We start from the raw sequence: 15,153 nt of genomic DNA, 5'->3' as shown, positions 1-15,153 counted from the left end.
CTAGATTTTGTCTGAGAGGGAAGTTGTGTTTGCTTGTTTCTTCACTTTATTTAGACGTTTCACATCAGTCATCCTAACCAGGTCAGAGTCGTGACTGGCAACAAAAGCATAACATCAACAAATATGATAAATGAAATCTATCTTACAACAGGGAAACGGCAGACCTCAGATCCATTTGTTGACAAAAATGTCAGAAAGTTTCTCATATCCCTGACTTCAAACCATAAATCAAAGAGGCTGTACTCAGCAAAATAGATCGACATAATATATTAGATATCAAATAAATAGGTTGTTGTGAAACTTTAAATATATTACTTTTTTGACCACGGCTATAATTTAAATAAAACAAAACATTTTCATAAGACAGGTAATTAATGAGAGAGCATCAGCTCTGATTACAAACACACAAACAAATATAACTACAACACAAAGAGTCCTGCTGTTAAATGCACATAGAACATTATCTCAACAATAAAGTTTCCCTTCTCTCTTAAAAATAAAAGAACGAAAGTTGAGCTAACATCTGTTTTTAGAAAGGCACAGGGCTGATCTATACGAGTGCTCATCTGCACTCTGATAGATCACATTATATTTGGTCTATGTTATTAATATTCTTTCAGTATACATAGAGTAAACAAGGCACAGACAAGATTCATTACATACGTCAGGTCATAACTGCAGCGTCAAACCAGCAGATCATATGAGGTTAATGAAAAGCTTTTATCTTCACAGTTTCAACTTCAAGAAAGTTAGGCTGACCTTCACAGGATATAAATTATCATCTGAATGTTAAATCAGTGAAATTGTTTCAAGTGCGTTAACAGCTGCTGAATGCAGAATGAGGGCAGTTTTTATTATTGGGTTTTTCTGTTTCCTGTTCTCCCAGGGATTTCTGTCAGACATTTGATTTTAAAATAACACATTTTCACTAGCTGTGGTCATGAAGGAGCCTCCATCAGACTAGAGGTAAACGGACACTCTAGCTGAACCTTATAACTATGTCATTGGTCTTTGTGTTTTACTCATCTGTGCGATGCAGTGTGGACTGAGTTTGCTTAAACAGTTGCTGAGGTTAAGGCTGGTTTTGACACGTTTCTCTCTTTGGCGTCTATTGCAGAACCAGACTCTGACCACCTCCTTCTCCAGATGGAGGCCTTTGGCTATTCGGGCTATTTCCTGGGAGGATGGCTTGCTTTTTTCCACAAAGCTGCGCTCCAGAGCCTCCTTAGCTCCCAGGCTGCAGTGGGGAACAAGGGAAAGAGGAGACAAGATGAAACTAAAATGCCACTGTATGGTATGCATTGTGTCTTTGCTCCTTATAGTTGATACCTGATAGTTGTTCTCCTTTTCCTTTTCCGCTCATTCATTCCTATTTTATCATTGTACAAGGCTGCAGAAAAAAAAAAGAATATGTTGTGAGAGGAGAAAATTACTTTACTCACAGAATGGTGCACAGCTCACTGATGGATACATGATGTGATGAGAGGGTTAAAAGGCGAAAAGGTTGTGAACCACTGTCCTAGATGATGTATAAGCTAGTGTTAGATTATGCAAGGAAAGCATGCAGTAATTTCTAGCAGATCCTATTACACTGACTCAAAAGTGCACTTAGAACTTACATTGATACTCATTTTTAGCTCGTAGAGATGAGATATCCAGGTAAAAGTTGTTTTAATAAATGCCCTTAATGGGGGTTTATGGAGTGGAGTGGATGTGTGTGACTCACCACCCGCCAGCTCAGCTTCGTCAAGCCATTTAGCCAGAATGGCCTTGAGTTTGCAGGCGTTCTTGAAGCTCAGCTGCAAATTTTCAAAGCGGCAGATTGTGGTCTGGCTGAACTCTGAGCCGTGCACTGCAGCAAGGGCCTCGCCTACATTAGTCTGTGTGTAGCCTGGAGGTCAAAATGAAACAGAAGCACTTCATAGAATACCCACAAGCAGAAAAGCAGCAAGGCGAGTGCAAAAACAGAAACATCGGTGGTAAGGTCTCTAATTGGTGCAGTTGGATAGTGGGGTCATTTTCTTATTATCATCATTTTAGTGATAATACTCACCGAGTTTGATCCTCCGTATTTTGAAGTCGTTGGCAAACATCTCCAGCTCTCGTATCTGCGGGGAGTCCATGGCAGGGACATCTTCTGGGTCCCGCATGCTCTTCCTTTGGCTATCAGTTTTCATCTCTATAATACTCAGGACTCCAGGGGCCTCATCAGTGGAGAGGAGGGCCGGGGGCAGTGAGGAGAAACCATGGCTTAATGCACAGGAGCTACTACTCAAACCATGATCCGGAAACTTGTACAAGCAAGGAGTAAGAGACCCTGGAGCGAGAGAAAGAGAGAGAAAGCTTGAGAAAGGAAAATTAGTTGGTAGGAGTCTCAAGGGAGACTCTCAGACTGTCAGAAGGGTGCTGAAGGCAGAATTGCCCCTATTCCCACATGTAACCTGACACCCTTTATTTCTACAGCACAAAAAAGTTTTGACATGCCCCTGCGAGACACACTGAACTGCTAAAAATAAAAACTGCTGGAACCTGCAGGATAATATTTTGATATTATTACTATGATAGCCAACACATAGTATTTTTAAATACAGTATTTGGGACTATTTCCATCCCCACCAGAAACAAAGGGGATCTTTCGCCCCATTTTTTTTATTTTGTAAGGGAGAAAACCATTAATGAAACCCCATGTAGACCATGTAGCACACACCTGATCCAGCTCCAAAAAAACTGTGCGATGAAATTAATAATCAAATTATTTGAATATGTTTTGGTGAAAACGTATTCATTCTTTTTCCCGTTCCTTAACATAACATATTCCAGATATTCACCTCTGCAGTTTATCTGTAATTTAACAAGCCCATTCACATTGGACCACACTTATCCTTGGCTTCAGTGTTGCAACACAAAGCTGAGTTCACAAAATGTCTCTATAAAAAAACCCATTGCACAACCTTTTTAAACAGATTTGAGTTGCATAACATGCCACAGGCTATTCAAGATCCTTCATTATTTTCTCCGCCAGGGAAGTTATCTTTTTTGTTTGGTTTGTTTGTCTGTTTGTCAACAGGATGACTGAAAAACTATGTGCCAAATTTTCATGAAACTTGATGTAAGGGTGTAGCCTGGTCCAAGGAAGAACCTTTAACATTTTGGAGCGGATTCAAACATTTTCACGGCCTTGGCGGAGGTCTGTGCTCTCTGAGTGGAATTCTACTTTCTACAAGTGGCTGTTAATGTTAAGTGATTAGCTGCAGTGGAACTTTTGGCTGTTGCTGCCAATCCCTAGTTTCTTTCTTTTGTTAGAATTAATGACAGATTACTGCCAGAGGAACAGATGGGTGGATGACTAATTGTAATTTGGAATATGATGCTTCTCATTCCCATCAACACTCTGCACGGCTGCTGTGGAAGAAAAACAACTGCATTGATCAAATTTACGAAAAAGTTGAATCAATCATATCATCAAAATGTAGGAACAGACAATAGCCAATACCTGATTTCTGATTTAAATCTGACAGCGGCCAAATGTTGGCTTCAATCCACCCTGAACTATCCCATGAATATTGTTTGCTTTTGATAGTATTGCTGAAACAGTATCCATAATGAGCAATGCAACACTCCCATCTTGTGTCAGTGGGATTGTAGTGCAGTGAAAACTGGTTGCAATGATGTGGCTATATGCTGCCAGTTTATCATTTACATCTGGCTAAAACTAATATTCCAACACAAGGTTGGAGGTTATAATGTTCAGTTTTTACCAGCCGCGACAGCAACGCTGGTATTGTTTTCACCTTGTGAGTCTGTGTGTGTCTCATCATGGCAAAATGTGGCCCTGGAGACTCCTACTGTAGCAGGAACTACCACAGAGGTGGTTTTGAGTACTCAACCAGGTGTTTATTTGACTGTGGACAGATTTTGTGATCGCGATAGCGTCGCAACTATGCAAGATGCAGTCACAAAACTTTACAGGTGTGTAGATGAGATCAAAGTGAAGGCCGAGTTTGAAGATGGGTGTGGTCCGAGCAAGGGTGCCGGAAGTATGGAATGGGAGGTGGGGAAGAGGCCATAGGCCCCCTAACATCACGCCCCACGCCCCAGGCGTCACGTCTGATTTGATCCCATTGCAAGATGATCTCTAATTGACTTTGCTCAGGGCAAAGATATTTACATCTACTCAGCCAAATCAGGATTCACCTGTGCAATCCTATATCTCCTTCTTCAAATTGAGCATACAGCATATACCAATATTTTTTTCCATAGAACACGGAGATAGCATTGCCATAAAAGCTTCATCTGAAACTCTGATATAGCCAGCTAGAGACCATCTTGCAATGTGATCACACCAGCTGCAACAGGGGTGTAAAGTGTGTGTGTGTGTGTGTCAACTACACACATATAAAGTTGTGTTTCTTGCACGGTTGCGACACTATCGTGGTGACAAAATCTGTCAGGTGACAAAATCTGTCAGATTCCATTGTCACCGCAATGGTAGGTAGGTAGTAGGTGCCACATTTTGCCATGATGACACACACACACTCACACACACACACAGACTCACAAGGTGAAAACAATACCAGCATCGCTATCGCAACTGATAAATATTGCCTACCAACAGCAGTGTTTGAGCCATTTTAGACTCTCCCTGGCCTGGAGGAATATGTGGCCTCCTGTTCTCTTCACCATGTTGGAGAAAGAGAGAAGAATTTGCCTCGTTTGTGTCTGATGAATTTCCCTGGTGAGTGTACAGCTATGCTGCGGTGCACACAGCAGTTTGTTTGTGTGCTGTGGAGACAGACTGGACAACAAGCCCCTTTGAGAACACATGTGGGATCAGTGGGTTTGTGAAAGCATCTCACAAGCCTTTGTGTACATGGCCATGGACCCTCCAGCTGCTACATGTGCACCATCCAAAGAGCATGGCAGCACCAGCAGCTTTATGCTGAGCAAAGATAGAAAGCACACAAACTGAGACACTAACTTCATATTGTTGTTGCTAATATTGAATGAGCTGAACCACAGCATTAACTTTTTATCATCCTATAAAGTTGGCCAACATCTTAGCAAATATTTGCCTACTTACACGTCCAGCAGAGTATTTGCGTTTGTTAGCTCTGGTTTGGTCTCCGCCAATGACTCTAAACCGGCACTTTAGCTGAGAAATGCTCCACTGTGTGCTATTTTGTGCTGGGCAGGTATCGTACAGTGGGTTTAACATTTGCCTGCTGTGGCTGAAAACAAGGTTGATGAGGAAAAGAAGGCTAAAAAGCTCCATAGCTGAGGGGAACTCAAGAGTTGATAACTCTGTGTGTTCATAAAGCGACACCTTTCACATTACACTTCATACTTAATATAACAAATAGATTAGTGCTGATTTAAAAAGAAAAAATAAAGGGAACAAGTTCTTCTGTGACCTTGTCTAATCCAGTTCACATAATTACAGAGTTTTGTTTAATGCTATTAACTCGGTTACTGCCCTTTCCTCTCAAATATCCCTCTGCTGAGAGCTGTTGTTGACCACTTTAATCAAGTTTCTTTTTGTGATGACCTTCTGATGGTAATGCTAAATGTGGCCAGGTATTTCATTTTAATCTTATTATATTTCAGCACAGTCTAAGACACTGCAGACCATACAATATTATTAGACCATTTACAGGAGCGGGTCGATGTCGTCGGGTCTACACTCCAGTGGTTAAAATCCTCAATCAGTCTTCTCTGTTAAAAGATAAGCAGCAATCTCATTTGCTCTGCAAATGTTAATTGTTCTGTGCCAGCAGGGTTACATTTTAGGTCAAATTCTTTTTAGTCTGTATTTGCTTCCACTTGATTATATCAAACAAGATTGTACTATAGACTTTCTTTAACAGACATGCATCTGAAATGTATTTTTTTTTAATTTACTTATGACTTTGGAAAGTTATTTGTGTCTTCTACTGTGTGTACATTAATAATTACTACTTTAAAGTGATTTCAGAGAAGAACGGACAATGGTGTTAATGTTACTTGCATAGTATAATGTTTTTTGAAATGCAAAATCAAAACTGGTCCTTCATTATAGTGATTCAATTTGTCATGATAAATTATGATTTGATGCAAAATGTGACTTAAAGCCCCTGAAAAATTGTTTTTAAATCTTAAAATATTTCACAGTAAAATCTAATATTTATGGTTAAATAAGCAACAATCAAAGCTATAGTGCATACTTTGTCCTGTGTTATGAATAGATAAGATTTTATTGACAGCGGCCTGGCAACATGAGGATCATCACATTTTGATTCAAATGTTTTTTATTCCTCATTAGTGCTTAGTAACATCACCAGAGGGGCCAAGTTAAAAACAGAAATGCAGAAATCTCTCGTGAAATAACCAAAACTGTTCCAACTTTGCGAGAAAATTCAGTGAAATGTAGGACCACATTGCTATATAAAATCACAAAAACAGCATTTCTTGATCAATGTATGGAGCTAAATGTTGACTGTCAATAAAAATTGTTTGGCAGGTATAAAAAGACTGATGACTGACTTGAACTTGGCACCAGAATCTTTTGGAATGAAAAAATAGAAAATCTCTCAACACCATTACCATCTCTCCTGACAGCTTTCACATTGCCACTTCTATATTCATATTTCTGCTCTCTCTGCAGGATTCAGAGGAAGTGGCAAGTCGTCTTTGACAGTTATGTTTAACAAGTGCCTTAAAGAGCTCAAGCATTCGGTGAAGTGATCAAGTCTGAAATTGATTTTAACTTGTAGCATATTTTAAATAAAATAGGAATAAAGAAATTGTCTGATCAATTTACTGGATTCAACTAGCTTGCCAGCAGAGGGAATGATTATGTGTGTGTATGCATGTGTGTGAGAGTGTGTATTTGATCATTACCTTGCAATGGGTTTGCACTGCCTACCATGTTGGGGTGAGGGACACCACATGTCTGCAGGATACGAGTCTGAGAAATACTGGCAGAGAGCATCTCCTGAGCTACAGACAGAGAGGGAGAGAGATAGAGAGAGAGAGAGAGAGATTACAGCTACATTACCATTACAGCATAATGTGCTTAATACATGAATTAAAGGCTTAATTGACTATCAAAATTATTGATGATTAATTGTTTGTTGATTGACGAACAGATTAATTACAGCCTTGCAATAGTTGTCACAAATACCATCACCACCACTCACCTGCCATCATGCCATAGGTGGCCTGCTGGTTGCCGTAGTGACAAGGGGCGACTGGGTAATGTAGGCCTGAGTTGCCGAGAGTGTTGCCGAGGGAGGAGGTGGACAGGTGCATGTGGGAGCGCTTGGAGGGCTGACCCAGGGACAGCCCTGATGATACTGATGGAGACAAATGTGGTTACAATCTGACCGGAGAACAAAAGATTAGCAAGTTAAGAACTGGAGAGCGTTAGCTAGGATCTGAGTACAGATCAGCTTTAAATACAAGTTCAGACTAGAGTTTGACTAATATAGGGTTTTGAAAGTGATTATATTACATTTTTAAATTGAAGCAGCTGCTAATTGTATGCACAAGATGCATGTCAATTTGATTTGAAGTGGGTTCTTAAAGACATGTTCGATGCAGAAATGCCTCTGAACTAACTTGGAAATGCAGTTGCTCACGCACACTAAAACGTTCCACTGAAAGCCCATTAAACACGTCTCTGAAAGTAAATATAATGTAAATCATTTTGACAAGCTTAATTTGCTCATAAAGAAAGCTCAATCACATCAGACAGACAGAGAGAGGAAGGTGATGATGACTGCTAATATTTGAGTTTCTACCAAAGAGACACTGACACTGCAGAGTCAGAATTGGATGTTGGTACAGCTTTAAACGAACAGAGCTCACACCTTACACAACCCTGTGGTTTGAAAGTGGTTTTAAAATGAACGTATTGTGGCAAGCCAAAACATTTGCTTCTAAAACCAGGAAATAAACCTTGAGATGGCAACCAATGTTTCATTTATTTTGACACTTCCCCAGCTAGATTTCTTTAAAACCTTTGCTTTTGTGGATGCTCTTCTCTGCTAAGTGTATTTAAATGTAGTTGAACATTGCCCTGGTCATGTCCTCTGCTAATAGCATAATTATTCATGTATTCATCTTTTTATGCAGCTTGGTTTTCACTTCAAGCACTAATGTGTTGAGATGCATCCTGAGTTGAGAGACCGTTTCTGTGTTCTGTGTGTCACGTATCATGATTTGACCAAGGCTTATGAGGCTGTCTTAAACATCAATAAAATTAATGTGCCACTGAGGACATCCTGCCAATTGCAAATTTGACTTTTTTATTATTACAGATTGTACTTGTTTTTTTTCCCCATTTATTTTAGATGGCCTCTTTTCACATTTCATTGATAAATTGGAAGACAGAAAGCAAATATAGGCCAGCAAAATTCCACAAGTATAGTACTGTCTGAGCTGAAAAATCTATTTGGCAAGATATGTTTAACTTGCTACTATATAAATGTATTGTATGGCTAACATTCTGCATGATCTAATTTTGTCTATTCTACGCTATAACAAACAGCAGGCACTAAAACCCACAGAAGTTTTCTTCACATTGCTCCGTCGTGAAAAAGACCTTGGGGAGTTAGCCATACTGATAACATATCCTCAAAGCAATTATCCACTGAGTAGAGACAGCTGGGCCAAACCAGATGATTAGATGCATTTACATAATTTGGGTTGGCTTTGAATAAATGTATTTTTCAATCTAATTCATCCTCATTCATAAATGCTCAGCTTGGGTCAATTAGAGGTCTATAGGAGCAACTTGTAGCCCTAAACGAGACAGCACTCACCTGCAGCCGCCACAGGATTTCCTATATAATCAATGGTGTAGTCACTATCAACATGAGCAAATCTCACTTTGTCACAGGAAGAAACGGCCCAATGCCAATATCCTCTTTTCATATAGCCTCACAAGGCTGAAGTGGAAGATTGAAGTAGTTGATAGAGGTCTGCCTTCCTGCAGCTGGGGTTTAACATCCACTATGTGGGTCATGGTCCATATCATTCAGGCAATATAAACTTCCACTCTCCTCTTACTTTGCGACAGCGAAAGCATAATTTTTGCAGAACAATTTTGGCAAAGGTAAAGCACACAAGATGAGAACAATAAAAAAAAATATAGTTAACCTTACAGGACAGAAGACCATTTGAGCCCAGGTTACCTGCAGAAACCATGCTGTGAGCATGGGAGCTGGCTGGCAGGCAGTCGACGGTAGAGGCGTGGTGCATGAGGATTGGCAAGGCTGAATCTGAAAGTGGGGCGAAAGAGTCGGCGCTGAATGCCTGGCATGCCATTCTTCTCCTGCCTCTCTCGAACGGTCCCAATGGTACACTGAAGTGTGACGTGATCTCTTTCTTAACTGGTTTCTTTTCTTTGCCCTCTCTTGCTAATTGGTCTTGTCTCCCATTGTTGCGTTCCTTGTCCTGTTTTTTTCTTATCCTCTTGAAATCTCTTCCCCTCCCTTCTTTTCTTGTGTCTTGTTATGTCTTGTCTTGCCCTTTGTCTTCCTCTCGTCTTCTTTGGCCTTCTCTTGTTCTGCCTTGTCTTTTTCTCGCTGCGTCTTGTCTTCTTGTCTTGTCCTTTTCTCCCTAATTCAACCAAGCAGAGTTCTCACTTCAATCACTTGGGAATAGGCAGGTAGAAAACTGTGAACAGTTACCTTTTTTTCTCTCTCAAAAGGAAGTGGATGTCAGCACTTCAGCCAGAACTCTTCACAGTTTGCAGCACATCTGTAGCCTCAGACTCTCAAAGATGAATAGTGATGAGCTTCAGGTTGAAGTTACTATCAGCTCAAAGATGTTTCTCAACTATTGAGCTTTCTCTCACCGAGGCCTCTGCAATGCATGTCCCTGTCAACTTTTACCTATAATAGATGCAGGTAAGCCTGTGGCTGTCATACCCTCAGCATTTTACCGACCTTGTCTACTGCAGGTATTTATATCCCACCCACCGACAACTAACCACCCCTCGCTCGACCTATGAGACCCCCTATTTCCTATCGAGCTGCTCACCCCCCACCTACCAATCCCATGTCAGTGCTGTTATTACTTGTGTTTGTCCTTACCTGCGTTTCTCCTCATCCCGTTTCCAAATCCAGGATTAGGGTACAGAGCGGCTGAGAAACTCGATCCCCTCCTCTCCTATCCCATCTCTCTCTCTCTCTCTCTCTCCCTGATTGCAGGGTTGTGTTGTAGTTGCAATGGGAAAGCAAAGTGAACACTTAGAGTGCTCATTAAAATAACAAAGCCTTAGTTTAGTTTTATGTGATAATACAGTGGATAATGTGGTGCGGCATGAAGCGTATCCACAAATTGTTTCAAACCAATTGCTTTGTTTTGCATGCGTGCACCCTCAACCAACGCTAAACGAAACGCAACTTGGAAAAAGACATTTAATTGCCTTGCAGGAGCCTTTAGGTGTGATCAAGTGGCATTACCTCAGAGTGAGCGGAAGAAAAGGTTAGTATTGTTTCCATGTGGTGTCCATATTGTGTTGAACGCAGAGCGCTCCAGGTGGAGACAACAGGTCTCATCAGGGAGGATAAAGGTTAATCTGAAGAGCGTGGCCACCATGTGCACTCTGTTGTGTCTGTTTGTGTTTGTGTTTGTCCTGGGCTCTGCTTCACTATTGTTGACGTGGGCAGCAGGTGGAAAATAGCTTGTGGGTGGCAGGCACGATTCGACTTGCTTAAGAATGCAGTGTAAATTTGGACTGGATGCACTCAGTCCTCAAGACAGATTTTAACATTCTCAGTTTGGTCGCTGAGTTTATTCATTCACTCAAGTGTGGGTAAAGAAACGCAGACGGTAATGGTGTTTAAAAAGCCCAAGTTGAAAAGATCTATGGCTAATTTGACACATTTCCATATTGAAATAATCTTAACATAAACGTCTGTTAATTGTGGCTGGCATTTGTAGACATTTGTAGACATCAGAATCCAAATATAAATCCAAATGCTGGTGACATTCTTCGATCTCCCCTTCAATCTGAAACCTTGATAGATGCGAGTCTGAAATCAGCTGTTTGATTAAACAAAGCACAACGAGACTGAGCACTGATGAAGAAAGCCTTTGTGACAAATTGCAAAGCAAATCAAAGTGGACTTTGACAAATCTCATTTCACCCGAGCAGGTTTGAAATAAACAGACACCGAATCCCCAACGTTAAGAACACAACTGAATGTAATGGTGTGTGACAATAGAAAAAAGAAAATCTCCCCACCACCAATATCATCCTTAAAATACTTCTCTTTCTTCTTTCATTTCAGCCAACAACTCCCACTCAGGGTAAAGACCATCTTCCCAGCTGGTGAATGCAAGATTATTTTTGCACACAGAGACTGAACCACCTCTGTTTTATATCAATATGTGCGCTGGTGTAAATCTCCCAAAATGTAGCAGCAGATAATTAATACAAATCTTCAGAATATTTAGACTTGACATGAAAAGATCAGACTAATAATTCTTCATAACTGTTAAATGTGCAGATCAGCCTTATGTAAGCAGTTGATGGTATAACAGCCTGCTGAGATGACTCAAGGTTGACACAACAGTACATGTAGCCACAACATAAATAAAATCAGCAGACTATGATTGAAGAAATCTGCCATTAAAATATCACATTTGATTTCAATATTTTACTTATTAATCAGACATGGTCCATGCAGTCAGTGTTGTCTCCCTCTGATATGATGAATATGGTAGATTTTTTTTGATGCACAAGTTGGGTAATGGGTATATCGTACCCTGAATTGGTTCTACTGTAATACTTTATTTTGCTGCAGACGAGCACATCCAATGTTTAATTGTTATCACTACAAATATTATCTTTAGTTTTATTGGAGATTGCTATTGTCCCATGATTTTCGAAACTGTGTCAGAGGTGAGTACGCTTAAATTCAGAAAGAAACACACATACTCTTGTACATGTTGGAACTACAGTATCTGGAAAGCAAATGGTCAAATGTCATGAAATATTATTGAATTTTGATATTTTAAAATACCAGCAAATAGAAGCATCAAAGAGCTCAGATGAGACTTGTATGGACTGAATGTGCTTTTAGACGAGTAAAAAATAGATAATTAAAGGGTGAGGGAGTGGAAACGGCAAACCTTTCCCATGGATAGATAAGTAGACACACACCCACACATACACACAAACCTACACCCACTCGCACGCACACACACACACACACATGCATATGCACATAAAGAGCTTAAACTTAATTAGTGAAGAGACCATGAGTCAAAGGGGTTCTCTTAAAGCACCTGTCCCAGATCCCCCCTCCTCATCCTCCCTCCCCTTCACTCACACACACACACACACACACACACGCGCACACACATGAATACAATGTTCCAATGTTGACAAATGGACTATTACTCTAATCTCTCATACAGACGATAAAAAATGTTGTAGAAAGCATAAACAAGAAGTAGGCAAGCACAAATATATTCCCTTCCCTTCCCCACCACACACACACACACACACACACACACACACACACACGCACACACACTCACGCACACGCACACACACACGCGCTCCAAAGACCACTGATCCATCTACCGATGCAGTGGGAACAGAGTGTGGTGACACATTCTCACAGGTATCACATCCGAACATACAGTGTACCAGGTGGACTGTGTGTGTTTGTGTGCATGTGTGAAAAAGAGATGGCACATCTCACAGGGTTTATCCTAATGTGTAATGTAACTTGCCACCGTGTGTGTGTGTGTGTGTGTGTGTGTGCGTGCGTGTGCGTGCGTGTGTGTGTGTGTGTGTATGTGTGTGTGTGCTTGAAGACAATGTCATGACCCTTTACACCACATAGAGCTGCAATAAACAAATAACCATGACTCATTTTGTATATAACCTAATTGCCTGCTCATTTGCAGCAGTTTAGCAGCCTTTATAGGAAAGACAGCATGTGTGTGTGTGTGTGTTTCTATGCATCATTGAGCAGTAACCCAGTGAACAATATTTGCAAGTGCAAGGAGCAATATGTTTAAAGACACCTTAAGTAATCATGTTTACCAGACAGCAGCTGTGTTTCCAGTAATGTCAAGCGGATTTTCAAATATTACAAAAAAAGAAATGCGAATAAGGCACATTTCTATCAACTGGTTTGGAGCTAATTAACTCAGCTACAATGTAATTTGGACAGAGGTTGGTGTTATAGGCTTGTGTGGCTGTAATATGCTAGTAAACAGAGTGGAAGAAGTCAAGGTTGCGAAAAGGAAACAAAACAAGTCGGCTTGGCCATCTAACCATCTATGAGAGAAAAATTAGCTCTTCAGGAATATGTTTCAATTGGGCAAGTTTTAATTGATCTTTTATGTCAGCTAGTATTGGCCATGTTTAATTCGTAGTTTATGGGAACATCTGAGAAGATGCACGACAGCGGAAACCGCTGATCAGTCCTGAGTTAAATGTTCGCTACATCAGAATTTATTCGGCAAAGGCGTTTCCATACTCCATTTAGCGCATCAACTCTTTTTTGACAAAGGCAGAAACCAATTCAAGCGAGCGTAAACAGTTTTTTTTTTTGCCATTTCCATACAGCTTTTCTAACACTTTAAAATGTGCATAAAAATATGTGAATCATTTATATAATTTATATGTTTATTTGAATTCCCTGTGGACAAAGCTGAAAAAACTCAATTGTGTACACTAATATAATTAATTATTTGACAATGAATTAGTCTATTATAAAGTGTTACTATATCATTTTTATAAATTACAAGCTGACAATGCACACTTGGCTAATGAAAACGTTAATGTAAAAGGTTTGGGAGTGGTATTATTGAGGACCAAAACTATTCACAAACAATATTAAAGTATTAAGCAGCTACTGCAGTGTGAAGCAAAAAGTGTTTTCCAGGTGTCAAATATCTCTCTCAGCAATACCAAACTGACTGCAGCTTTGTGCTGCTGCATATTTTCTGAGATTTTTACTTGGGAAATCATTTTCATGGCTGAGTGTGGGTGTGTGCATTTTCTTTTAATAATACACACTGAACTTTGTTGATTGACCCTACGGCACTTCAGCAAATTCGTCAAATATCCGCCCTTGAATATAACAGCACCAGAGTTCTTTCTCCAAACCTGCATAAACATTGAAACTGAATTTTGTCAGAATATCCCTGTTTTTACCAAGTGAACCATGAGAGTGGGGGAGTGGGAGTGAAACTGAGAGCTGAAAATGGCTTTTGTCTTGTTTTTGAATTTCTGCACCCATTCATTATGCATTGGTGAACTCTGAGTGAGGTTTGTTGGATGCTTGAATACATCATGGCAGAGGTCAGCTCTCCTGATGAATATCAAGCTGTATACACCACTCCGACCACCATCTGCCCGAGCTGCGCCTGACTCACCGACCACAACACAAACACCGCCCGAACGCATCCGAGAGGGCTAATTTCATCAACATATTCAACAAACCCTGTTCGAACAGAAAAGGTTAACCGTCCAGAGGAGGAAACAAGAGCGGGTTCTGAATCCGCTCTCCCCGTCTCTCGCAGATTACTATCTCTCTTCATTAAGTAAATGTCACATCAAATATTTGCTGGTTAAATGACATTATCCCCACGTTAATTTAAAGCTCTCAGTTTAGTATAAACGGACCACTTCACGGTGTTGTCAAGTGTTCGCAGTAATATTCTGAGATCCTGTTTCTCAGGAAATGTTTTTGATTTCTGTATTTTTCTCATATAAGAGCAGATAATACAAAATCAAGTGATATCCGTCGGTCGTACAGAAAAGATGTTGCAGAGCAAAGGAAGTCTGTTATGCTCTCTCTAGCTCCTTTCAACAAGTTCTCATTCCTTTCCTACAGTACAAGAAAAAATAAAACATGAAAAGCTTTCAGTCACACAAAGTCATTATTAACTTAACCCTTCACCCTATATGGCAGGCATTTTAATTGGCAACTAACCTTTGATTCACAATAAGTGCACCAAGTCTTATCTTTTCACCACTCGTCCTTCACTGTTTGTATAAAAGGTTCCATAAAAGTGAATAAGCCATCCAATTTACCATCATGAAAGGTTTTCAAATGTCCTTGCAAACACCCCCATACAAGTGCAAAATCAAATACATGCATCACCTAGCGTCTCCAATAATTTTAATGTTATAGTTAA

At 40.2% G+C, this 15,153-nt stretch overlaps 1 protein-coding gene across 1 annotated transcript; it reads right to left on the bottom strand.

The window, feature by feature from the left end:
* Positions 1-458: 458 nt before the first annotated feature.
* pou1f1 (POU class 1 homeobox 1) lies at positions 459-9,306 on the bottom strand. The gene is made up of 7 exons (XM_037790077.1): positions 9,174-9,306; positions 7,176-7,331; positions 6,877-6,975; positions 2,054-2,317; positions 1,727-1,891; positions 1,330-1,390; positions 459-1,237 (listed from the first exon to the last, which is right to left on the bottom strand). The coding sequence occupies exons 1-7, from the start codon at positions 9,304-9,306 to the stop codon at positions 997-999; spliced, it is 1,119 nt and encodes a 372-aa protein (XP_037646005.1). The 3' UTR covers positions 459-996.
* Between the last annotated feature and the right edge of the window lie 5,847 nt (positions 9,307-15,153).

Source organism: Sebastes umbrosus, chromosome 13, assembly GCF_015220745.1.
Source record: "Sebastes umbrosus isolate fSebUmb1 chromosome 13, fSebUmb1.pri, whole genome shotgun sequence".
In the NCBI taxonomy this organism is placed as follows: Eukaryota; Metazoa; Chordata; class Actinopteri; order Perciformes; family Sebastidae; genus Sebastes; species Sebastes umbrosus.
The sequence above is the reverse complement of the archived record's forward strand: the minus strand, read 5'-3'. Positions and strand labels throughout refer to the sequence as shown.

Bases quoted from the DNA above. Each gene is read 5' to 3' on its own strand.
- pou1f1 (XM_037790077.1), bottom strand. From the start codon at position 9,306: ATGGCATGCCAGGCATTCAGCGCCGACTCTTTCGCCCCACTTTCAGAT. The intron at 7,332-9,173 runs GTAACCTGGGCT...TGTCTCCATCAG, and splicing joins TCACAGCATGGTTTCTGCAG to TATCATCAGGGCTGTCCCTG. The intron at 6,976-7,175 runs GTGAGTGGTGGT...CTCTGTCTGTAG, and splicing joins CACCTATGGCATGATGGCAG to CTCAGGAGATGCTCTCTGCC.